At 35.5% G+C, this 26,461-nt stretch overlaps 1 protein-coding gene across 1 annotated transcript; it reads right to left on the bottom strand.

The window, feature by feature from the left end:
* Nucleotides 1–1,125: 1,125 nt before the first annotated feature.
* Nucleotides 1,126–25,779, bottom strand: LOC123562779 (uncharacterized). Its single transcript, XM_053536708.1, has 8 exons — nucleotides 25,658–25,779; nucleotides 21,589–21,729; nucleotides 20,021–20,131; nucleotides 18,427–18,504; nucleotides 12,760–12,815; nucleotides 3,023–3,645; nucleotides 2,668–2,808; nucleotides 1,126–1,646 (listed from the first exon to the last, which is right to left on the bottom strand). Exons 1-8 carry the CDS (start codon nucleotides 25,748–25,750, stop codon nucleotides 1,540–1,542), a joined length of 1,350 nt encoding a protein of 449 aa, XP_053392683.1. The 5' UTR covers nucleotides 25,751–25,779; the 3' UTR covers nucleotides 1,126–1,539.
* Between the last annotated feature and the right edge of the window lie 682 nt (nucleotides 25,780–26,461).

Here is a 26,461-nt window from a genome sequence, read left to right as displayed (position 1 = left end):
TCCCATTTGGTTAACCAAGAGATGGCCAATATAAAGCAACCTAAGTCCAAAATGAGGTCAAGGTCAAGGTCAAACTGAGGTCAGGTGATGTCTGAAGATGAGGAATGGTCACAGGTTATGTCTGCATTAGTATAAAGTCATTCTAGTAAGGGGTATTGATGCTAGACGAAACGGTCCCATTTGGTTACCGAGAGATGGCCCCTATAAAGCAACCTAAGTCCAAAATGAGGTCAAGTTCAAGGTCAAACTGAGGTCAGGTGATGTCTGAAGATGAGGAATGGTCACAGGTTACATCTGCATTAGTATAAAGTCATTCTAGTAAGGGGTATTGATGCTAGACGAAACGGTCCCATTTGGTTAACCTCGTACGGACGGACGAACGGACAGACGGACAGGACGATCACTATATGCCTCCCGCATCAGTAGATGCCGGGGGCATAAAAATACTCAAAAATTAAAAGTTAATTTTGTGCTGATGAATGTTATGGTAAATAACTGAAACCAGTTGATTAAATTTAGTTAAGGTTCATGTAAAGTGTTTGAGACTGTCCCGCGGGTGAATTTTCGTTTCATGATTTGAGACCTCATAGGCCTTTGTTTTTCATACATTGTTTACCAAACTATTCAGAAACAGCAGATGTGTCATTCAAGAGAGGTTGTTTTGTTTGGTACAATAATATTTCTCTTATATCACATGTAATTTGCTTGCCCACATTCTGTTTTGTAAAAAATATCAAACTTCTTTTTCAAAAATATTTTGACATTAGGTCTATACTTATTGTGTGCCTAACATATATCTCCAGGTACTCCCAGTGTTAAAATTGCTACAATACATCTACATTTCAAAAAGTTGCAAAGATTGCAAAACGAAAGTGAAAGTAGAGCTGTCAAAATGACAAAATACTCCTATATTTCATAAAATATGTAAGTTAACTGTATTTCAATACTGGGAGTACCTAGATAAATATGTTAGAGACATAAACAAAACATATTTAAAGAAAAAATACTTTTGAAAAAGAAGTTTGATATTTTCTACAAAATAGAACTGTGACGATCGAAGTACCTGTAATTTTTGACAAAATACTTATTCTCAAAGAAGCTTACCTTTGTATAATGTATTCCCTACTTCCTCTGAACAATTCAGTGTATTTATAATAAATAGTAACGGTCTTTGAAGAATAAATTTCCAAAATCAAAATTCACCTGAGGGGTGGTCTCCAAACACTTTACATGAACCTTAAACCTGATTTGGATCATTATTGTTTGATGTGTCGTTACTCACTTTTATTATTTCCCAGTTTTTAATTTTGAATAATAAGTTTTTGGAGCCATTCTGATTTCAGTTAACTTACTGAAATAAAGATCTTTAAGCTCACACCAGTTATTTTTCTTTTTCTTTTCTGGAGAACAGTTCCATTATTTTTACATACTAAAATATATCAAAGCATGCAAAATAACACTTATTTATCATCACAAGAACTAGGAATGTATTGCTTAAGTGAGTAATGAACTATATATATTTTCCTGTGATATGACGATCTATGATACTGCCTTTATTCGGATGATCTCAATAGGAACACTTCGGTCATAATGGAAGAGCTGTAGTGTAGGTGGATCAACCTGTTCATACTTCAAGCCTTCATTACCTAGAAATGCACAACCAGTATCACATTATGCTACATTTCACTCAGCATTAAAAGAGACAAGGTCTAACAGCATCAAAATACTTGAATGTTACATCTCATTAAAAACTAGTAACTTCTCTCAAAATCTGGACAGGATAATTACATTTTAATACATCTTGGAACTTTTCATTCAAAACACAGAAAATACAGTTTAACCTACATTAGCGGTCGCCTGTATATAGTGACTCTGCTTAAGGTAGTTCTGCACGTGATGGCGTTACAACATTTTTCCGGAAAACGTAGAATAATGACTGGATTCGGCATACGGAAATGAAAATCATTTTATGGATTAATCTCAACCTGTGAGATAATTTATAAGTGGCTCTGTTGCTATATTTCTAAAGTCGAAATATGATATTAAAACATATCACATGTTAAATAATTCAAAATAATGTCTTAAAATTAGCGTGAAATGTCCGGTTTACTTTAATCACGGTAAAATATCTCAAAAATAAGAACATGGACCTCTACATCTTATTTCATCAAATCATAGGCATTGTCTTTATTTACAATTGTGAAGTTTCATCAAAATCTACATTGTAGAAAAATTTCTATAAACGAAAATGTTATTATATGAATGTTATAATTTTCCCATCCGTTATGAAGTATTGCGTGAGGTCCCTATTTTTCAAATCAATCTAGCAAAAAATCAAACACACGACCCTGTCTTTTCTATTTGCTGAATTTTCTAGGTATATTCTGAAGTTTTTAAAAATCAGAGTTTAATCAAATTCTACATTGTAGAAACAGTTTCGATCAAAACATGCAGAACTACTTTAACACCGTCACTTTCCGGCACAACTGTTGGAATTCCCTGTATAAATAATATCTTGATATAGTGGTCACCTATCTACAGCGGTCACTGTCAGTCTGCTCTTTGATGATTGCTATAAACAGGTTAGACTGTATATTTAACTTTAAATCCAGTTGAGTCCTAAGAGAAATACAACAAATCCAAGATATTTTGTTTTTTTCAACTTACTGAGAGAAATGAGGAACTGGTCTCGTGTATCTTCATTCCGTATAGTAGAAGCAATGTATGCTGTGCATGTTGGCCCATTACCAAGGAACAACTTCAAAACTGACACCAGTGCTGGTATAATCCTTGTATCATATACCACATCTGAAAACAATACATTTTATATCTCAAGTATTTTTTTCGGCTAATTTTACTGCCATTATTAGGTTATGACATTCCAAACTGCAAAAATTAAAAAATTTTCAAGAAGTTAAGACAAAAAATCTTTTGACCTCTTTAAAATATTTTGGTCAAAAAAATGTATCTTTCAATACAAAAAGTGATGAATCAGAAATGTAAAATGTATGAAGAAACTAACCTGCTGCCAGTACCACATCAGTCCCGGCTAACTGTTTAACCAGTTTATGGTCTATGTCCTCCCAGTCGAACCTTGCAAGCTGTATACATTTACAGAAAGAAGACTTGTCTATTCTATACTCTTTCACACCAGTCCATTGGTCAGACGTTACATCACCATTGCATATCAAAGTTTTACCACAGTCTATCAAGCCATCATGATCTACTGTTTCAGTCAATTCTGGAACTGTATCACTCTCTATTGTAACACAGTCTGAGTCATTTAACAAACTTGAGTCATTCTTAGCACTGGTTAAATTACAGTCTGCAGATCCAAAGGAAGTTCTGTCACAGTCTAGACTGGATCTAGTATCACATATATTTTCTGCATCACAGTCGGTTTTATCGCAATTTAAACTGCTTTGGTTACCACATTTATGTAAGTTTAATTCACATATGCCTTTAGAAATTTCTTCCTCATATGTCTGTGCATGTATGTGATCACTGAAGTTATGATTTATGTTCTGAGCAAGGAGATCGAGAACTTGTGTATGACAGTCTGTGAATGTGTATGTATTTACACGACACTGTTTACATACAGTTAGTCCCGTAAGGCCTAATCCACATCCTAACTCTATCACATGCCTGAAAAATATAATGAGATGTCATAAAATTTAATGTGACTTCAGCAAACAGATACTACAATTTTTTCAGTAAAGTCTCCAATGGTGACATTTTCTTTACAATCAATATGATCTATAGATAATTAAATCTCAGAATAACAGTCTCCAAGCAACCACAATTTTTACAACGTTTTAATGTTGCCAGTGTTGCTGCTTCTGCACTCTATCTACAAGACACTGATGTTTATAAATGTTCAACGCATGCGCACTCCATGACTAAAACTGCAGCCAATCATAATGGAGAAGCAGTTTGGTTTCAGGAAGAAATTGGGCTAATATTAGCCTGGGAAGCCGTTTATAATATTTGTGCTTTGTCAGAAGAAATAATACATAATATCTATGCATTGATCCCACTTAATTTGCACTAATTAGTGTTAATTGGCATTCATCGAGTTTCTCATTATTATCAACGCCTGGGGAATTCTGAAGGAGTTTTCATGTCAGTGCTGATTATCGATTTTCTATAATTAGCCTAATTAACATATGATCATATTTGCACTTGTTTGAAAAGAAACGAGGCAATTCTGCTGAAAACTCGGCAATTTTCGTAGATCACTAGGTCTGCATTTATATAACATCTTGATGGCTATGACGCAAACTTAAATTTACTAACATATTTAAAAGTTATTACAACTTGCTGGAAAAGCTATGGGAGGTCAAAAGTGGTATTTTTCTATGGTCAGTAAATGTTCCGAACCTTCGGAAGTATACAATTCCGATCTGTCTTTTCCGTGAGAATTCCGTTTCTATTTTTAGCCATGGATTATTGCTTTCAGAAGTTATCGTTCTTTATCAGACACCCAAATATTTTGGGTGTAATATAGGTGGCACTGCGGTCGGAAAACAGGTTCCCCAGGCTGTCAATTTACAGATAGAAAAAAAAGTTAACTAGAATGTGTCTGTAGGACACAGGGTGTGCCCCCCACTGGTACATTTGTAACAAATATGGGGCAATAATTCAAATGTTTGCAGTCTCAGTTTGAAGGTATAGCCTCAACAAACATTTTATGAAAAGGATTCATTATTCTAGGCCATATACTTTCTGAGCTATGAGCATCACAAACAAAAAATCCACTATTTTGGCTACTTCAAGGGCCATAACTCTGTAATAAGAGCTACGATTCTCAAGAAGAATGCCAAGTGTGCAAGGTCACATCACGATAAAGACTCCAGCAAGGTTTCCTGAATTTACATCTAATACTTTTTGAGCTAGGCACATAATTAGTTGAAAAAGTGCATTTTTTTTACTATTTCAGGGGCCATAACTTTAACAAGAGATCACAGAGTGATCTTGGCGCCCACCAATGTACCATTTTTGAGTGTTCCAAATTTCAAGACTTACACAACACTGCGCATGTGTCCATGCATGTGGTCCAAATTTGAAAGCTGTATCTTGAGAAATGTGAAAGTAGGTCACTTAAGATCAAATTCAAGGACAAAGTTCTTTGTACACAAAACTATGCATAGGGCTGTCATCGATAGAAACGATATCGATGTATCAACGATATTTTTTTGTCGATCGATTATCGATTCCCATTTTCAAAAATCGATATTTTACAGAGGGAAAAAACTACCCAAATAAATACTCAGACCCTAAAAAACAACTAAAGTTCACAAAGTTGTAAATTTGGATAAATGCCAAAAAGGAGTGAAGGCAAAATAAAAATCAATGATGTTATTAATTTTTATGTATTTCTTTTATTTCATAAATACAAATACAATACAATCAAACAGAAATATGGAAAGTAGGCAATAAAACTTAAAATAGCATTTACAGGAAGGTATATAGTATGCATATGAACAAACAGGTCATTAATCTAACTTAATAATCAATATATCGATGTATCGTCGATATTTGTCTTCTGATCGGTATCGTCGATACGACTAAGACCGAATCAATGACAGCCCTAACTATGCATGTGCATCAAGTTTGAAGGCTGTAGTTTGAGAAATTTGAAAGTAGGCCACTAGGTCAATCTTAAGGTCAAAGTTCATTTCGGTACACAAAACTATGCAAGTGGTCCAAATTTGAAGATTGTAGCTTGAGAAATGTGAAAGTAGGTCACTAGCTCAAAGTCAAGGTCAAATTTCACTTCAGAACACAAATCTATGCATGTGGTCCAAATTTGAAGCCTGTACCTTCAAAAATGTGAAAGTAGGTCACTAGGTCAATGTCAAGGTCAAAGTTTGTTTCAGTACACAATCCTATGCATGTGGTCTAAATTTGATGCCTGTAGCTACAGAAATGTGAAAGTAGGTCACTAGGTCAATCTTAAGGTCAAAGTTCATTTCGGTACACAAAACTATGCAAGTGGTCCAAATTTGGAGGCTGTAGGTTGAGAAATGTGAAAGTAGGTCACTAGGTCAAAATCAAGGTCAAATTTTATTTCGGAACACTGAACTATGCATGTGGTCCAAATTTGAAGCCTGTACCTTCAACAAGAGGGTCATGATGACCCTGAATCGCTCACCTGAGTAATATGAGCTACATGTTTCAAAAGTCAAACTGATGATAAAATATTAAGAAAAGTCAGTAGGTCACATTCATGGTCAATGAAATTCAGTTTTACGATTTGTGTGCAAAACTGTGTAAGTCGTCAATATTTCAAGGCTGTATCTTAAAAAACAAGAAAGTAGGTCAGTAGGTCAAGGTCACAATCAAGTGACACCATATTACTTGGGGTCATCAGGTAGTTATAATTAAATAGTCTTGGAAATAGAATCAGATTATTTTTTAAGTATTTTTCCTATATAACTCACATAATAACTAAGTGACCCCAGGGCAGGGCCTCTTTTAACCCCAGAGGCATAATTTGAACAATTTTGGTAGAGGACTACTAGACAATGCATCATACCAAATATCAAAAGCCTAGGTTGTATGGTTTCTGACAAGAAGATTTTTAAAGCTTTTTCCTATATAAGTCTATATAAAACTTGGGACCCTCAGGGCAGGGCCTCTTTTCACCCCAGGGGTACAATTTGAACAATTTTGGTTAAGGACCATAAGACAATGCTATAAACCAAATATCAAAGGTCTAAGAGTTGCTGTTTCAGATAAGAAGATTTTTAAACTTTTTTTCCTATATATGTCTATGTAAAACTTGCGACCCCCGGGGCGGGGCCATATTTGATCCTAGGGGGATAATTTGAACAATCTTGGTAGAGGACCACTAGATGATGCTACATACCAAATATCAAAGCCCTAGGCCATGTGGTTTTGTACAAGAAGTTTTTCAAAGTTTTCCCTATATAACTCTATATAAACCGTGACCCCCGGGGCGGGGCCATATTTGACCCTAGGGGGATAATTTGAACAATCTTGGTAAAGGACCACTAGATGATGCTACATACCAAACATCAAAGCCCTAGGCCATGTGGTTTTGTACAAGAAGATTTTCAAAGTTTTCCCTATATAAGTCTATATAAAGCATGTGACCCCCGGGGCAGGGCCGTATTTGACCCAAGGGTGATAATTTGAACAATCTTGGTAGAGGACCACTAGATGATGCTACATACCAAATATCAAAGCCCTAGGCCATGTGGTTTTGTACAAGAAGATTTTAAAAGTTTTCCCTATATAACTCAATATAAACCATCTGACCCCCGGGGCAGGGCCATATTTGACCCTAGGGGAATAATTTGGACAATCTTGGTTGTGGACCACTAGATGATGCTACATACCAAACATCAAAGCCCTAGGCCATGTGGTTTTGTACAAGAAGATTTTCAAAGTTTTCCCTATATAAGTCTATATAAACCATGTGACCCCCCGGGCGGGGCCATATTTGACCCTAGGGGGATAATTTGAACAATTTTGGTAGAGGACCACTAGATGATGCTACACACCAGATATCACAGCCCTAGGCCATGTGATTTTGGACAAGAAGATTTCTAAAGTTTTTCCTTTGGGTTGCCATGGCAACCAGAGTTCTGCATGGAATTCAATTCTTTGAACAATTTTGAAAAGGGACCATCCAAGGATCATTCCTGTGAAGTTTGGTGTAATTCTGCCCAGTGGTTTTCAAAAAGAAGATTTTTTTAGGAAATATTGACAGACAGACGACGCACGCCGGACACTGAGCGGTCACAATAGCTCACCATGAGCCTTTGGCTCAGGTGAGCTAAAAATGTGAAAGTAGGTCACTAGGTCAATGTCAAGGTCAAAGTTTGTTTCGGTACACAAAACTATGTATGTGGTCCAAATTTGAAGGCTGTAGCTTGAGAAATGTGAAAGTAGGTCACTAGGTCAAAAACAAGGTCAACTCATGTCAAGGTTCATCTTGCCACTCAAAACCATACATGTGGTCCAAATTTGAATGTTGTAGGTTATTGACAAGAAGATTTTAAAAGCTTTTCCCTATATAAGTCTATATGAACCATGTGACCCCCAGGGCGGGGCCATATTTGACCCTAGGGGGATAATTTGAACAAACTTGGTAGAGAACCACTAGATGATGCTACATTACAAATATCAAAGCCCTAGGATTTGTGGTTTAGACAAGATTTTCTAAGTTTTTCCCTATGTAAGTCTATAGAAACCATGTGACCCCCGGGGCTGGGCCATATTTGACCCTAGGGGGATAATTTGAATAATCTTAGTAGAAGACCACTAGATGATGTCACATACAAAATATCAAAGCCCTAGGCCCTGTGGTTTTGGACGAGAGGTTTTTCAAAGTTTTTCCCTATGTAAGTCTATATAAACCATGTGACCCCCAGGGCGGGGCCATACTTGACCCCAGGGAAATAATCTGAACAATCTTGGTAGAGGACCACTAGATGATGCTTCATACCAAATATCAAAGCCCTAGGTTCTGTTGTTTTGAACAAGAAGATTTTTAAAGTTTTTCCCTATATAAATCTATGTAAATTATAAAAATAAACAAAGGGCCATAACTCACTCAAAAATTGTTGAACCAGTCTGATTTTCAGGGGGACACAACTAGGGTACTAATACATCATTCTGACAAAGTTTGGTCAAAATCCCTCAGGCAGTTTTTGAGGAGATGCGATAACGAGAAATTGTTAACGGACGGAAGGATGGACGGACGGAAGGATGACGGACCACGGACGCAGAGTGATTTGAATAGCCCACCATCTGATGATGGTGGGCTAAAAATAGGGGGTGGTGCCAGCCAAAAAATTAGAGGTGTGCAAGTTTATGTCATGATTAAGACTTATGCAAGTTTTCAACCATTTATATTACATGCTTTTTGAGCTAGGTGCGTCACAAGATGAAAATGTATATTTTTGACTATTTCAGGGGCCATAACTCTAAAAATAGGGGGCGGACCCAAATGAAAAATAGGAGGTGTGCAAGTTCATATCATGATCAAGACTCATGGGTTTCATCAATTTATATCAAATACTTTTTGAGCTAGGCATGTCACAAGGTGAAAATGTGTATTTTTGACTATTTCAGGGGCCATAACTCTGAAAATAGGGGGCGGAGTCAGATGAAAAATAGGAGGTGCGCAAGTTCATATCATGATTATGACTCATGCAAGGTTTCATGAATCTATATCAAATACTTTTTGAGCTAGGCATGTCACAAGGTAAATATGTGCATTTTTTACTATTTCAGGGGCCATAACTCTGAAAATAGGGGGCGGAGCCAGAGGAACAAGCAAATTAGATGAATTGGTATCCCCCGCCAAAAGGGCTTGAGAAGAGGAATGGCAAAAAATATTTCTGGCAAAAAGTTAAAGATGTTACTAAGAAGCAAATAATTTCATTAGTCAAAATAATTTTAACCGAAAATGAATTCTTTTTTTGGGGGGAAGGAGGGGGGGGGGGGGCAGGGGGGGGGACCAAGCTAGCATACAGAATTTCACCTCTTCATTATATTGATGGAAAATTAAAAAAAAAAAAAAAAAAAATCTGGGTGTGGGGTGGGGTGCCTTGTTCTTGATGCTTCCGAGGGATCTAATTTCCAGATTTTATTTCTCCAGATACGCAGGCAGATATTATAACTGCATTTAATAATACATCACGCTATCTGGATGATATTCTTAATATGGATAATCCGTTTTTTGGTCAATTGGTGAGTACTATTTATCCTAGGGAGCTTCAGTTAATTAAAACTAACAGTTTGGATACTGATGCTTCATTTTTAGATTTACATCTCTCTATTTATAACAATATTATACATACCAAAATTTATGACAAGAGGGATGATTTTAATTTTAGTATTGTAAATTTTCCCCATTTGGATGGGGATGTACCTCAGGCTACATCTTATGGGGTATATATTTCTCAATTAATTCAGTTTGCCAGAGCGTGTAGTCATGTCAAGCATTTCAATGAATGTAATCAATATATTACAAGTAAACTTCTTCAGCAAGGCTACCGTTATTACAAATTGTGTAAATATTTTGCTAAATTTTACTATCGTAATTCTGATTTAGTTTTAAAATTCAATAGTAATTTAAAGACACTTTTGCGAGAAGGTATTTCTAAACCCGTTTTTTATGGGGATGTGGTTTACAAACTTCATAAGATCTTGGGTCATGGTGATTTTCCAAATGTATTTGGTAAAATTTTAAAACGTTTTATTAAAAGAGGTTACGACCCAACTGTTTTGAGACATACCGCATGTTTAGTGTTCAACCCGTTTACAGTTGGACACTCCGCTTCCCTCTTTGATTGTGTCTGACGGAAGAGGGGGAGGACTTTATGAATCTATATAAAATACTTTTTGAGCTAGGCATGTCAGAAGGTGAAAATGTGCAATTTTGATTATTTCAGGGGCCATAACTCTGAAAATAGGGGGCGGAGCCAGATGAAAAATAGGAGCTGCGCAAGTTCATATCATGATTAAGACTCATGCAAGGTTTCATGAATCTATATCAAATACTTTTTGAGCTAGGTGTGTCACAAGGTAAAAATGTGCAGTTTTGACTATTTCAGGGGCCATAACTCTGAAAATAGGGGGCGGAGCCAGACGAACAAGAGCTGTCCGTAAGACAGCCAAGCTCGACTATTCGAAATATTGTCCCAGAAGCAGGAAAATATTACCCAAAAAGGTTAAATATCAAAAGAGTTTTAAGTTCAAAAGGGGGCATAATTTGACCAAAATGCATATCAGTTATGGACTTGCTGCTATCAACTAGTTTTATAACCCCGAAGGCACATGTGAAGTTTCAATTCAATATCTGCATTAGTTTTGGAGATGGAAACTCGCATGTAAAACTTTAACCAGAATTTTCAAAGTCCAAAAGGGGCATAATTTGCCCAAAATACATGCCAGAGTTATGGGACTTGACCCAGTGAGGTTGGTAATTGATCTAGAAAAAGAAAAAATAAGTTTCAAATCTATATGCCTTTTAGTAATTGCTGTATGTACTTGCACGCAAAACTTTAACCAGGATTTTCTAAGTCCAAAAAGGGGAATAATTTTCTGAAAATACATGTAAGAGTTATGGGACTTGATCCAGTGAGGTTAGTAATTGATCTAGAAAAAGAAAAAAATAAGTTTCAAATCTATATGCCTTTTAGTAATAGCTGTATGTACGTGCACGCAAAACTTTAACCAGAATTTGCTAAGTCCAAAAGGGGGCATAATTTGGCCAAAGTGAAGGTCAGAGTTATGGGACTTGCTGCTATCAACTAGTATAGTTTTATAACCCCAAAGACACATGTGAAGTTTCAAATCAATATCTGCATTAGTTTTGGAGATAGTAACTTGCATGTAAAACTTTAACCAAAATTTTCTAAGTCTAAAATGGGGCATAATTTGCTCAAAATACATGTCAGAGTTATAGGACTTGACCCAGTGAGGTTGGTAATTGATCTAGAAAAAGAAAAAATAAGTTTCAAATCTATATGCCTTTTAGAAATAGCTGTATGTACTTGCACGCAAAACTTTAACCAGAATTTTCTAAGTCCAAAAGGGGGCATAATTTGGCCAAAATGAAGTTTCATAGTTCAAGGTCAAATATATCAAAAGTTATGATGCAGAAATTGCCATATCTACAGTACCCTATATAGATAACACTAGAAACTTCTAAGGGCCATAACTCTGGTGTTACTTGGGCAATCTGTCTGAAACTTGATGGGCCCCATAACCTCATAGTGGTGAACATGTATATGAAGTTTGTTTGAAAAAAATCTAAAATAAGGAATGAACTTTTTTATTTATTTATTTTTTTTTTTTTTTTTTTGGGGGGGGGGGGGGCAAGGTAAGGGGGTGACCAGTGTGGGTGCACAACTTCACATGTTTACAATAAATGTTCATGGAAAAGAATGAAAGAAATTTAATGAAATTCTACCAAATGTTAAGTTTGTTATGTACAAATATGTGGATTTTTATACAATTAAAGGGCAATAATAACTCTTAATTTACAAATAAATCCATACGAAATTGTGTGTACACAACCACATTATGGTGATCTAAATTCTGTTTAAGTTTCATAGTTCTACGTCAAATATATCAAAAGTTATGATGCAGAAATTACCATATTTATAGTACACTATATAGTTAACACTAGAAACTTCTAAGGGCCATAACTCTGGTGTTACTTGGGCCATCTGACTGAAACTTGACAGGCCACAAGAACTCATAGTGATGAACACATATATGAAGTTTTAAATAAATATTCCCAACCATTTCCTAGATATGGCTCCGGAAGGACGGACAACGCCAAAACTATATCCCTCCGACTTTCGTCGGGGGATAACAAGCATGAAAATATGAAACTATTCAAAACGCGGGAAACTGACGTCTGTAAGCAGAAGTGACGTTGTGACATTTCAGTGACACACAATAACAAAGTTCCACTTTAGTTTTATCGTTTGTAGCGTAACAGTACGTTCTTATCATAAAGTAATGAATTTTGAATCGAGAAATGTACTATAAGGAACGGAGAGAAAAGATAAAGGTACCTGATTTTTAATTATTTTACATAAATAAATAATATGTATATTCAGTGCATGAAGTAGTCCATCACAGGAGTGTGGGATAACCCATGTGAGATAAGATTTTCCAGCATTTCTAAAAATAGAGATTTTTCTGTCCGATAAGTGAGAAAAGCCCTAATGAAATGGCATGAACATAAAACAAAATACAAGTACTTACCTATCTTCAAACAGCTGTTTATTCTGTATGGCCCACTCAGCCAGGTGCTGGGCAGCCTGAAATGGAAAAATTTCCATGTGTAAGTTTGTTACAAATTGAAGCAATGTTGTTCTTTTCACTTTTCCAAACTTTTCAGTTGCATATATCATTATATTTTTGCCACAGTTAATAATGTCCTTTTATGACCTAAATGTACTTCTGGTGATCTAAAAATCCACGATGTACTTTATTATATAGTTTTAAAGGGGATTCAATTTAGTATCTGTTGTACCCGTCATTTATCATTATTATCTTTTTTTTCAAATCTCTGATGAGAATGCATGCCTTGAGATTGGATGGCATTTTTTTTTTTTTTTTTTAAATAAAAAAAGTACCATTGTTCAAAGCAAAAAAAAGAACTGGTCAGTAGATTCCAGACAGTACATTGTTAGACACACAGTAACAGTTAAATTTTAGCTATTTTATGGATTTTAAGTTGTTCTGCTAGAAGATTCGATCGAGATTTTGTTCAACTTTGTAAGATAAAATTAAAACAAAAGAACTAGAAGTTGTAAATGGGCTTCTATTTAAGGCAGTACAAAATTATGGAAATACAAAATATCAAAAAACATTAAGTTTGTTGACTAGAATGGTTAAAACATATATTATATAAATTTTGTAGCTTAATTATTTTTAGTTGTTTTGCAAATACTATAGCAAATGTTTGATAACTCTTGTTATCTAAAAACTGGTCTGGCCTATGTTGTAGGACTAATTCTTACATCAGCTCCATTCCCTTTTTTCTTTAATAGATTCTACAATCTCAGCTAGTTATTGCCTTAACTCTGACTTAATCTTTAAAATTATCTAACAGACAACAGTACTTGATGACATTATGTATTTGGTGAAATGTTCAAATTGCTAACCCTTTTTCATACATGTGATACGTCCCGGATTGTCCGGGATTGTCCCGGAAATTACATACTCGTCCCGGTGTCCCGGACAGTCTTAAAATGTCCCGGAAAAATAAAAATACAGGAACAAATAAAAACAATCCCCCAAAAAACTTGTTTTTGTCTATAATTTGTTAAATTTTACACAATAAACAGTCCCCGTTGTCACATTGTTTATTCCTAATCACTTTCATGCCCTCGAGCGGGCGAGCGGGACACGTGTTGATTAAGCCTGCTTTGATCACGCGACGATCTTTTGATGACACTGATTAAGTTACAGTCAGTTATTATGATGACCCTGATGAAGAACTGACAGGATTATGCAATCAATAACTGTTTTATGATAGTTAAATTAGGAACAATAGTCGTAAATCTCTTTGTTTTTAGCACGTTGGCGGTAAAGCTACATGTAGCCTTTATGGAAGAGATTATTGAAAACGGTCAATTAAACGATAATTATTTTAAAAGGTTGTAATTATTTAAGATCTAGATCGATTGTCACACATATTTTAAATTATAATGCTGAATGCCTTTTCCGACCGACCCATGAAAATTGACCCGACTCCAAATATTTTATATTGTCGATTTTATCTACAAGATTTATTTTATTCCTTTAAAGATTCATTTAATTATTAGATAAATGTTTAAGCTTTAGAATGATACCAAATTAGCTAGAATCTAAATCACGATGACCAGGTTGATTCTTCGTATATAGTAAGTCTCCTAATTCTGTTCACCTCGGGAACGCAATAAATTCACGTGCCGAACTATAGATGTATTACCCGTATACATGTATTTACCTCCCTTAGAAAGCTTGACGACATTTGCCGCAAATTAATACAAGCGAGTGAACAATGTTTAGTCTCGGGAAACTACATGCATATTATGATATTTTTGCATGAAACAGATGAATACCAATGTCACGGTGTATGTCCCGGACAAAAGGTAAAAATCCCGGAAATTTTAACTCAGAATCCCGGAAACGTTCTGAAAAATTATGGCATGTATGCCTTTTTATTAGTCTGTGTTCATTGTTCAGACCCCGAGTTTTGTTCGCAGGAGATAACTCTTGATGCTATTCAAATTTTGTATAATTATGTCCCTTTTCTTCTAAAAACACTGGATAACCAGCGCCAAGACTGATGAGGTCAGAATATATATCAGAATTTTTTTCTAAAAAATAAACATTATCTAGTCAGACTACTTTTTTATAAGCAGAGAGCATCTGTTGTTTGTGCCAACTGACAAATAATATTGTAATACTAAGACCATAAAGTATTTCGTTGCTGCACATCAAAGCAATTTTATACATTCATATATGTAATATTAACGCAGGCCTTTACTAATTTAGCATTGTTGAGATATCCGAATATTGGGAATCAAACCATAATTGCATAAAGTTGGTAGCATGTACATACAACCTTTGCTTCTGTATTAAATAACATCATTTGAGAAATACCATACTATCCAATAATTCTAATTGATTATTTTCTCTTATTATCAATATAATGTATCTGCCAGATGGCTGTTTTTTTTTGTTTACTTGTTGATGTAGAAACATTTGACAGAATTAAGAGGCCGTAGAAGAGGCCTTAACCGCAGTATAGAAGTATAGTTTTCAGTGCTTGGACATGTATCTATTGTTTGGTCCACTTTTTCCATTACAAGGCTTTTCTTTTATTCTCTTTACAAAACCACTGTATTTTTTTTCCACTAAACAGAGCTCCAAGAATGTAATAGGATATTTGATATTTATCAACTTCAAAATATCTCGAGAAGTAGTGAATTTATCAAACAAGAGCTGTCGGAGGACAGCAACGCTCGACTATTCAACAGCCTTGTCAATTGAATGAATACAAAAGTTGAAAAAGGGGCATAACTTTGTAAAATGCAAAGTAGAGGTATTGAACCTCTGTACTGCATGTCATATCATGACAGTGAACAAGTGTGTGAAGTTTCAATCCTTTCCAATTTGTGTATACTGAGATACCAGCTTACATACAAAAACTTAACAAAAAACTGCTAAGTCAAAGGGGCATAATTTTGTAAAAATGCCAAGTAGAGTTATGGGACCTTCACAGTGCATGTTAGATCATGACAGTGAACATGTGTGTGAAGTTTCAATCCATTCCAATTAGTGGATATTGAGATATCAGATTACATACAAAAAATTAACCAAAAACTGCTAAGTCGAAAAAGGGGCATAATTTTGAAAAAAAAGAGAGTACAGTTATGGGACTTGCTTAGTGCATGTCAGATCATGGTAGTGAACAAGTATGTGAAGTTTCAATCCATTCCCATTAGTAAGTACTGAGATACCAGCTTACATACAAAACCTTAACCAAAAATTTCTAAGTCGAAAAAGGGGCATAATTTTGTAAAAAAGCAAAATAGAGTTATGGAACCTGTGCAATGTAGATCAGTTCATCACAGTGAATAAGTGTGTGAAGTTTCAATCCATTCCCACAAGTGGTTACTGAGTTACCAGCTTACATACAAAACCTTAACCAAAAATTTCTAAGTCGAAAAAGGGGCATAATTTTGTAAAAAAGCAAAATAGAGTTATGGAACCTGTGCAATGTAAGTCAGTTTGTCACAGTGAATAAGTGTGTGAAGTTTCAATCCATTCCCACAAGTGGTTACTGAGATACCAGCTTACATACAAAACCTTAACCAAAATCGGGACGCGGACGCGGACGCAGACGCCGACGCCGACGCATGGGCGAGTGCAATAGCTCACTATTCTATGAATAGTCGAGCTAAAAATGGTTTTTGTTTAGGTATTTCCATTGTAAATTTCAATCATGCATTTTGCTCATTTTACTTAAGGTATTAGATCACTAATAGTAATGTTTACAAAATGGCCTTTGCTTGGTATATTCTGAAAGGTAACTGTGTTTTGCACTATTTTGTAATTTTTAAACAACTTTTACCATGTTGTTTTTTATAAATTTTGTATAACTTATGGTATCTCCTCAAGCTCAAGTAGAGACAAATTTCAAAGTGATAGTCACTATCCAAAACGTTTGCAGAGAACTCATTTTACCATTAATTTTAATAAAAGAAACATCAAACTATTGGTAAACAATTATAAAACACAAAATAAAAATGTCAATATCAATTTTTTCTATGGTGCCTCAAGTGAACGGATTTAATGAGACAGAATTCATACTTCAACACTGAAAAAATAAGGTCGAATGCTGTGTTTCTGTTTTGAATTTTGCTTACTCCATTTAAAAATAACCTTAGGGCAGACGTAAAACCTACCTAAATTTCTTCCACAATATATAATCTAAGAGTGAAAGCAAAATAGAGATTTTTTACCACGTGTAACTCAATATTTTTAAAGATGTGTAACTCTACCCCTTCTGTTTAAGAAATCACTTATAAGATTCATCTTTTTCCATTTTTGTATAAGAAATCAATAATAAGTCCTGAAAGAAGTAAAAACTTATTAGAAAAAAGGAAAATAAGGGGGGAAAAATTGGTCCCTGTAGGGCTTGAACCTACGCCCCCCTAAGAATTGCAGTAAAAGTAGGTTTGTGGTAGGAATTGAATACTCTTCAAAAAGGAGGTTCTCAAAGAAACATATACTGTAACTCATAATACTACAAAAATTTAAATGTTTCAAAGTGAAAAGAATACAATTAATTCTGAAAATCACCCAACGTTTTGTAATAATCATTTATTAAACAGAACAGCATTTAAAAAAAAAACAACATGAAATTTTAAACACACATGCAGAATCATTTCATATGTTATCTTTAAATATTTCCCTGAATTAAAACTTTACTTTAAACTTTCTTGGAAATTAATAAATTCTACATACCTGACAGAGTGTCCATATATGTTAACCATAAATCACAAAGTTCTTTCTTGCAGTTCATATCAGAAATGGCATTCTTAGACTGTTGCCATGGTTTAATAGAATTGTAAATCTCTTTGCAGATTTACTGTCACTTAAAACACAGGGTATTATAGGCCCTAATCTACTCCTTTCATACTAGCATTAAAAGTTCCAAGCTGTTTGCTTACATGTAGTGACAAGTGTCAGCTAAGAAAGGATTATTCATTAAGGGATCAGAGCAGTCTGATAAAAAAAGCTTAATTTGTTGTGAAAGCCATAAAGATTAATCAAAATTCTGGGAAAAACCTACAGGTGCAATTTCAACAGTCTGAACACATACATTACAAGTGTTATTTCTAGTTAGTGCACACATACACTATCAAATAGAATTATTTCAATAAATTTTTCTCTCCTATACATATGGCCTATTTATTTGTAATAAGGTGACTAAGAATCTTAGTTATAACTTTTGCTACTGACTGCCAGCACAAATCAGATAAGTATCCACTCTCACTGTATCCATACTTTTGTTTTAAATACATATGGTATAATCCTTTGCACTTATGTGCATGCATCTGCACTGTTATTTGTTAAATTGATGATCAACTTTTATGTTCAAGTCTATATATATGTAAATAAATTTCTGTTCTGTTCTGTTCTGTTCGGACGAAGACCAACAGAAACACAGTTGCAATCATTGTATAATTTATGAATCCATGACGAAATCAGCCCCCACCCACTCTCCCGCTCAATCTGAAAGAAAATCACCCTTTACAACTTTCAAGTTATTTGAAAATTACAGCCATAAAATGAATAAGTGTATGACTTATTGAGCTTCTTACAAGTCATAATTTACCACTGATAAAACCTTACTAGATATCATCTTACCTGCCATGTACTCAGTCCTGTTGTTCCAAATGAGATCATATTAACAGATTCCTGAACTGTTATTTTCACATCTTCACCCTAAAATGACATAAGTATTTATTACAAAAAAATATTCTATTCAAAGAGGTTGTCATTTATACTTAACCTTTTAAAATGTTTTAACTTAGAATTATGACCTGACTTGTCCAACTATAAATGAAAGCTTCCCATTACATATACACTGATTATAAGTTTTTCATCAAAGAGTGGATACTATGTAATATTGGTGTTACAATATTGAATAATGCCACATATCCAGTTATTGTGCCTATCATACTTCTGTGTGATGGAACACTATCAGGTATAGGAAACTATTAATGGTTGCCATAAATTTACATCAGCTAACCATCAACAAGAGCTGTCACAGGAGACAGCGCGCTCGACTATTTCGATGCTGGATAGTGAAACTGGGCACATCTGAGGAAGCTGGAGCCGTCACTAGAGTGTTTAATGACTCCTATGGTGGATGAAGATATTGGACTTACGTCTGTGTCAAAAGTATTAAGTAATAACAGAGATAAAGTGTATCAAAACATTTAATAAAAGAGACATAATTCACGGAAACTTTCTGCACAAGTAATGCACTATGTGTCATATCATGTCACAAATAATGTGAAAAACTTCTTAAGTTTCTATCAAATCTATTTAGTAATAACTGAGATAAAACAAAAGTGCATTACAACATGAACCTGAAATTCTAAGCAAAAAGAGGGCATAACATATTTCAATTAGTATGACCCGGGGTCGGACATATTTACAATCAGTAACCATACTGGTGCAGACCACTGTGGATCTTGGGTCATATGGTGTGGATGATGATGTGGAACAACCACTTTTAGCCAGATTCGAATTCCATTTAGTAACAGCTGAGATATGGTGAAAAAACATCAAAATTAAACTGAAATTCTAAGCAAAAAGGAGGCATAATTCATGAAATATTGGTGCAAGAGTTATGGCCCTTGTGTCAAATGATGTGGGTGATGATGTGGCAAAACTATTTTAAGTTTGCAAGAAATATGTTCTGTCATAACAGAGATACATTGAAAATGCATCAAAAATGACCTTAAATTCTATTAAAAAGGGGAGCATAATTCATAAAATATTGAAATTCTAAGCAAAAAGGAGGCATAATTCATGAAATACTGGTGCGAGAGTTATGGCCATTGTGCCATATAATGTGAATGATGATGAGGAACAACTGTTTTAAGTTTGAAAGAAATCCATCTAATAATTACAAAGGCAATGAGAAAGTGCATCAAAACTTTAAGGTGTGGATGCCAATCGAGGGTCGAGTGGACTGTCCGACAGCTCTCACTACTTCGTATAGTTGAGCTAAAATGACTGAAAGATTACAAATACAACAGTATACACTTATTTGATGGTTAGCCATTTAGATATGTGTTTAATCACATACCGCATCAAAAATATTTTTTCATAGGCTTTTCTTTTCAATTAGACCAATTATGGACTTGCAATTTATATAGGAAGTCCTGTAATAAAATACTAATTAAGTGGATGGACAATATGTTTTCTGTTATTTCATTCCTCCACTTACCACTGTGTATGTCTTGTAACATAATGTGTCCTCCTCTGAATCTCTATGTTGTAACAGTCCGGTATATGTCTCATACAGCTCATCACACATCTCAACACTGTAACCCTCAAGCTACAAACAAATACTTAAAACCTTTACAACATGCACAGTGTTTTCCCTTGGCTTTTGAAAATAAGGGTCATTGTGACCCCCAGTGTTTCACATGTAGGGGTCATTTTCAAATTTTGGGGGTCATACAGAGATACTAAAATTAGTATTTTGAATAAAACTTTGTTTTTCTTATACTAGTGATTATACAGACTGAAGTCTTTCCTCCTATTTGTCACTGAATAAAATGATAAAAACAGCTGATGTTTGACTTTTATTTATATATGTGCTAACATAGGTTTTAGTACTTTTTACCAGGCAGTATTATAGTAGAAACAGGCGATCTGAACCATTGGGTCCTACTGTACTTGCTGCTGATGATGTCATAAACATCGTCAGCTTGCTTTGCTTTTGACCATCCTTTTTTAGTAAACAGCAGACTGGTACTACTGGTAGTAGTAGCGAACAGCGATAACAACTGTTACAAAGTGTTAATCAGTCAAAGTATCAGACTGGGTATTAAATTTGTGAAATGTGAATCAACGCAAATATTTTTTTTTTTTTTTTTTTTTTTTTTGGTTTAACGTCGCACCGACACATGATAGGTCATATGGCGACTTTCCAGCTTTAATGGTGGAGGAAGACCCCAGGTACCCCTCCGTGCATTATTTCATCATGAGTGGGCACCTGGGTAGAACCACCGACCTTCCGTAAGCCAGCTGGATGGCTTCCTCATATGAAGAATTCAACGCCCCGAGTGAGGCTCGAACCCACATCGATGAGGGGCAAGTGATTTGAAGTCAGCGACCTTAACCACTCGGCCACGGAGGCCCCCTCGACGCAAATATAGAAAATTGGTGACACAGTCTGCATATAATTACGAAACTGAAAGTACATTTTCTGAAAATCACTCATTGTAAACAAACTTGGCCTGATTTTGATTTTCAAGAAATTGCATCCACTGTGACGCACAGAATTTATTTTTATGGGTCATTTGTCAGAAAAGTGCGACTATGACGCAGGATTTGTGCGTCAGGGAAAACCCTGCATGCAATACATGGAACAACACTTTGAGAGCACTTCAAAAGTTACAAACAGAAATACTTGTACCCTTACAGCATGCAATACAACACTTTGAGAGCTCTTTAAAAGTTTAATACTTATGATTCTAAGTGCAGAAGGGGAGCTGTGAAAACATCTTTGATATTATCATTTTTTCTAAATATGGGTATCTAAACAAAGAGAATATTCAAGTTATAACAGACTGTGAGAGGGACACACAATACTGATTCCGCTCTTCTGTGTTGTTGTTGGGTTTTACCTCACACTGACACAATTATAGGTAATACTGCAACTTTCCTTCTTTCAGTGGCAGAAGAAGACCTGGATGGAACCACAGACCTTCCATAAGCCAGCTGGATGGCAAAACACTGATTCTGTATCTCTCTTTTCTTCTTGAAGATTACAGAGTCCATACATACCGTAGTCAGTAACTTCTTGACAAACGCTCTTTGATATTGTATAGAAGGTGGGTACTGTCGACAAAGGTCACTGTTGACAGTCTTGGACAACACATAACTCTGAGCTTCCATGTCAAGATCTTCCACGTCTATCTCTCCATTCTGAAAACAGGAAAATCAAGATAAGTCATTGTTAAGTTTATAGTTACATTCAGCGCTGTTTTTCACAAAAGAGAAAGTGACTGTTATTGCTGAGAAAATAGCTCACTACTTGGACAAATGGGAATGATAAATCTTGAAGTAATTTCAATTTTAAGGAAAAATTGCTTGATTTGTAAGGAGTGTTCTAATGGGATGGGGACCTGTAAACAGTCCATGCTTTAGCAGGTAAAAAAGCTTGGGCATTTCAAGGGTACTGTTACTGTTATTTCTGGCATGGGCAATCATTTTGATACAACCATCAATGTTCTATAGCTAGCTGGATGGCTTTCCTCAAATGAAGAATTGTACACTCTACACAAGTTTTTGGACCCACAGCATGTGGGGCCAGGGGCGGATACAGGATTTGGTGTTTGGGGGGCACAAAATAATTTGAGTAGAGCAACTAGGGGTGTTTCCGGGTGCATGCTCCCCTGGAAAATTTTGAAAACAATGGATCCATCTGGTGCATTCTGGGCGATCTGAGGTACTTTATTTGGTATTGAAAAAAAAGGTTTTGTGACAAAATCAACCCAAATAACATGCTAATTATAGTCCATGTTTTATGACTTGTTAGACTTATTCTTGCATAAGTATCTCAGAATGGAATTTCTTAGCCCGATTTCTGAGGATTTCTATGGGAAGGGGTTACCAAGGGCTATTAACATAGAAATGGTAAAGAGCATTATAGGAGCTCATGGAAACTTTGTCAGATTATTTCTGTGCGAGTGTAGCAAGCAAGAAAAAATGTATATTCTATATTTTTCACCCAGAGCAAAAGATAAATTACCTATGCGAGTGTAATGTGGGAGAAAACAAGAGCACCGCCTTGCGGGTGCTGACGCTCATCTGATTTTTTTTGTGTAATAGAAATATTGTCCTACCCATGATTTTCTAAGTCTAAAAAGGGCCATCATTCTTGCAAAAAGCAGGATAGAGTTATGTTTCTTGATGTACAGTGTCCACTTATGATGGTGAAAAACTGTTGCAAGTTTTAAAGCAATAGCTTTGATAGTTTATGAGAAAAGTTGACTTAAACATAATACTCAACCAAGAAAATGATTTTCTAAGCCCAAAAGGGGCAATAATTATTGCAAAAAGCAGGATGGAGTTATGTTGCTTGCTGTACAGGGTCAGCTTATGATTGTGAACAAGTGTTGCAAGTTTCAAAGCAATAGCTTTGATAGTTTAAGAGAAAAAATTGACCTAAACATAAAACTTAACCAAGAAATCTGATATTTTCTAAGTCCAAAAGGGGCCATAAATCTTGCAAAAAGCAGGACAGAGTTATGTTTCTTGCTATACAGGGTCAAATTATGATGGTGAACAAGTGTTGCAAGTTTTAAAGCAATAGCTTTGATAGTTTAGGATAAAAGCTGACCTAAACATAAAACTTAACCAAGAAAACTGATTTTCTAAGTCCAAAAGGGGCAATAAATCTTGCAAAAAGCAAGATGGAGTTATGTTTCTTGATGTACAGGGTCTGCTTATGATGGTGAACAAGTATTCCAAGTTTCAAAGCAATAGCTTGATAGTTTAGGAGAAAAGTTGACCTAAACATAAAACTTAACCAAGAAATCTGATATTTTCTAAGTACAAAAGGGGCCATAAATCTTGCAAAAAGCAAGATGGAGTTATGTTTCTTGCTATACAGGGTCAGCTTATGATGGTGAACAAGTATTCCAAGTTTCAAAGCAATAGCTTTGATAGTTTAGGAGAAAAGCTGACCTAAACATAAAACTTAACCAGGCAACGCCGACGCAGACGCCGACGCCGACGCCGACGCCGACAACCGCTCAAGTGATGACAATAACTCATCATTTTTTTTCAAAAAATCAGATGAGCTAAAAATGCATATTTTGTATTTTTCACCCAGAACAAAAGATAAATTACCTATGTGAGCGTAGCGAGGGAGAAAAAAAGCATATTTCATATTTTTCACCCAGAACAAAAGATAAATTACCCATGCGAGCGTAGCAAGTGAGATAAAAATGCATATTTTTTCACCCACAAGAAGAGATAAATTATGTATGCGAGCGTAGAGAGCGAGAAAAAATGCATATTTTGCCCTTTTTACACCCAGAACAAAAGCCAAATTACCTATGCTCCGGCGATTTTAGGGGCCGATCCGCCCTTGGGGGCACATGATTCAAAGCAGGCAACCTTTTAATACCACTCGGCCACAGAGCCCTTATAGAATATCAGCATCTTTAAATTTACCATTTTATTAGACCTGTATAGATTGCTGAAAGACACTCCAGAGCATCTATGAAATTTCATGATTTCAAGTACACATACCAGTAATTGACGCCCAGATCCCTTGACTGATAAAAATCAGGCAAAATACTGTGTGTGGAGTCGGACACACAAAATTTCGAACAGACATATCGACAGCAGCAAAGCCATATGATGTGGTAGCATTTAATTGGTGGAGCATAAAAATGTTGTCCACTGAATCTAGTAGCCCGCCCGCTTAGCTCAGTAGGTAAGAGCGTTGGTCTACGGATCTCGGGGTCATGAGTTCGATCCTTGGGCGGGGCGTATGTTCTCCGTGACTATTTCATAAACGACATTGTGTCTGAAATCATTAGTCCTCCACCTCTGATTCATGTGGGGAAGTTGGCAGTTACTTGCGGAGAACAGGTTTGTACTGGTACAGAATCCAGGAATACTGGTTAGGTTAACTGCCTGCCGTTACATGACTGAAATACTGTTGAAAAACGGCGTTAAACCTAGGGCTGTCATCGACAGAAACGATATCGATGTATCAACGATACTTTTTTGTCGATCGATTATTGATTCCCATTTTCAAAAATCGATATTTTACAGAGAGAAAAAACTATCCAGATAAATACTCAGACCCTCAAAAACTATTAAGTTCACAAAGTTGTAAATTTGGATAAATGCAAAAGAGAAGTGAAGGCAAAATAAAAATGAAAGATTTTATTAATTTTTATTTACTTCTTTTATTTCATAAATACAAATACAACACCATCAAACAGTAATATGAAAAATAGGTAATAAAACTAAAAATAGCATTTACAGGAAGGTATATACCGTATAACCCCATTTAAACGCCCCCGGGGGCGATGCATTTTACGAAAAATTTGATCCAAATAATGTCAGTAACTCGTATAAACGCCCCCCCCCCCCCTCTATTCATCCCAATTCATGCACTGACATAACCCGATACGTCATCGTACTGGGAATCTGTGTAAAGTTGCGCGCTGAGTGACGTGATCGGAGTTAAATTCGATCAATACTTACACACAGTAGATTTATTTGTGCCATGCCTGTTGACGTGTTTAAAAGTTTGTGTTAATAGAGTGTGTTTTTTTTTAAATTCATTTGTATTGTTATGGAATTGTTATTATCTGGATATTATTGTGTTGGATCTAGGACCAATTTTTTAAGGGAAGATTTTTTATTTTCCCCAAAAAACGTGGGGGTGCGTTAATTAGAAGGGGGGCATTAATACGGGGTTATACGGTAGTATGCATACGAATAGATTGTTAATCTAACTTAATAATCAATATATCGATGTATCGTCGATATTTGTCTTCTGATATATTGGTACCGTCCATATGCCTAAGACCCAATCAATGACAGCCCTAGTTAAACCCAAAACAACCAAACAAAACTGAATCTAGTGGCGAGTTCTAGATAATTCTAGGGACATCCAGCACAAGCTGGGATTTCAACACATCAGCCGTCACAATTTATAGAAATTGAGTCTAGATGTCTGGATCAAATGTCAGTCAACTGACATAGCGCTTTAATTTTGCACGTGCAAGTGGTGATTCGATTTAACTACAGCCATGATATTAGGGATTAGAGCTATTAATTTGTTATTATCAAGTCCTGAGTCATGATATAATGATTTCAAAATTACCGGCCACTGAATTCGTCTTACTGGAACCATCTCAAAAAATTGAATAACAACGGCATTAAGATTTCTCGTGTTTCTCGTGCAAATTCCCGTCATTTTCGCCAGAAACTGATCTGATTGGAAGAAACAATTAACTTCCGGTTCGTACTTTCAACCAAAAGATACTGAAATACCATAAAACACCCGCTATGATTAGATACCGGAAAGGGCCCTTTCCGCAAAAAGGGCTTAACATGATCGTGTCAGTGCATATAAACGGCGCTGATCGGAAAGGACAGTCCGTATGTTTTTTACTGGAACTAATTGAATCATTTCTTCATGTTTAATTTGATAAATTAAGAAGAAAATAAATTATGAAAAATCAGTTTTCAAAAGAATTATATTATGTTTAATATATAATTACAAAAACGTTTACTGCGTTCACTGTCAAAGCAGAATTAACATAATGTATGCGGCGTAACAAACACGTGCCTCTGATTAGTCCTGATAGAGTTTGATTGGATTATCACACCTATTGATTATATCAATTAATCAGTATATTTGTAAGCACACACAAGTGACATGCGACAAATAATGTCTAACAATTTCTTTATACTGGACAGATAATCGCCTTGAATGAAGCATCATTTACTCAATGGCAGATTATTTTAACAACGAAAAGCCGTAAAAACATCCTTAACCTTCTTTAAATATTTAGATTGACACGTATAGCAATCAGTGTTTACTCAACTTGTTGATTGACAGGTGACACTTGAATAACCGGTCCGTTCGTTATAAACAATTATAAGGTACTTTAAACAGAACGAT

This window comes from Mercenaria mercenaria, chromosome 2, assembly GCF_021730395.1.
Source record: "Mercenaria mercenaria strain notata chromosome 2, MADL_Memer_1, whole genome shotgun sequence".
Taxonomy (NCBI): Eukaryota; Metazoa; Mollusca; class Bivalvia; order Venerida; family Veneridae; genus Mercenaria; species Mercenaria mercenaria.
Note: the sequence above shows the minus strand (reverse complement) of the source record. Positions and strands in the feature narration are given on the sequence as shown.

What these genes read in the sequence shown, in the direction of transcription:
- LOC123562779 (XM_053536708.1), bottom strand. Translation starts at nt 25,750, where the DNA reads ATGACGGGAATTTGCACGAGAAACACGAGAAATCTTAATGCCGTTGTT. An exon ending in GTTACAAGACATACACAGTG is followed by an intron (nt 18,505 to 20,020) that starts GTAAGTGGAGGA and finishes ATGTCATTTTAG; the next exon opens with GGTGAAGATGTGAAAATAAC. An exon ending in TGATGTGGTACTGGCAGCAG is followed by an intron (nt 2,809 to 3,022) that starts GTTAGTTTCTTC and finishes TATTGTTTTCAG; the next exon opens with ATGTGGTATATGATACAAGG.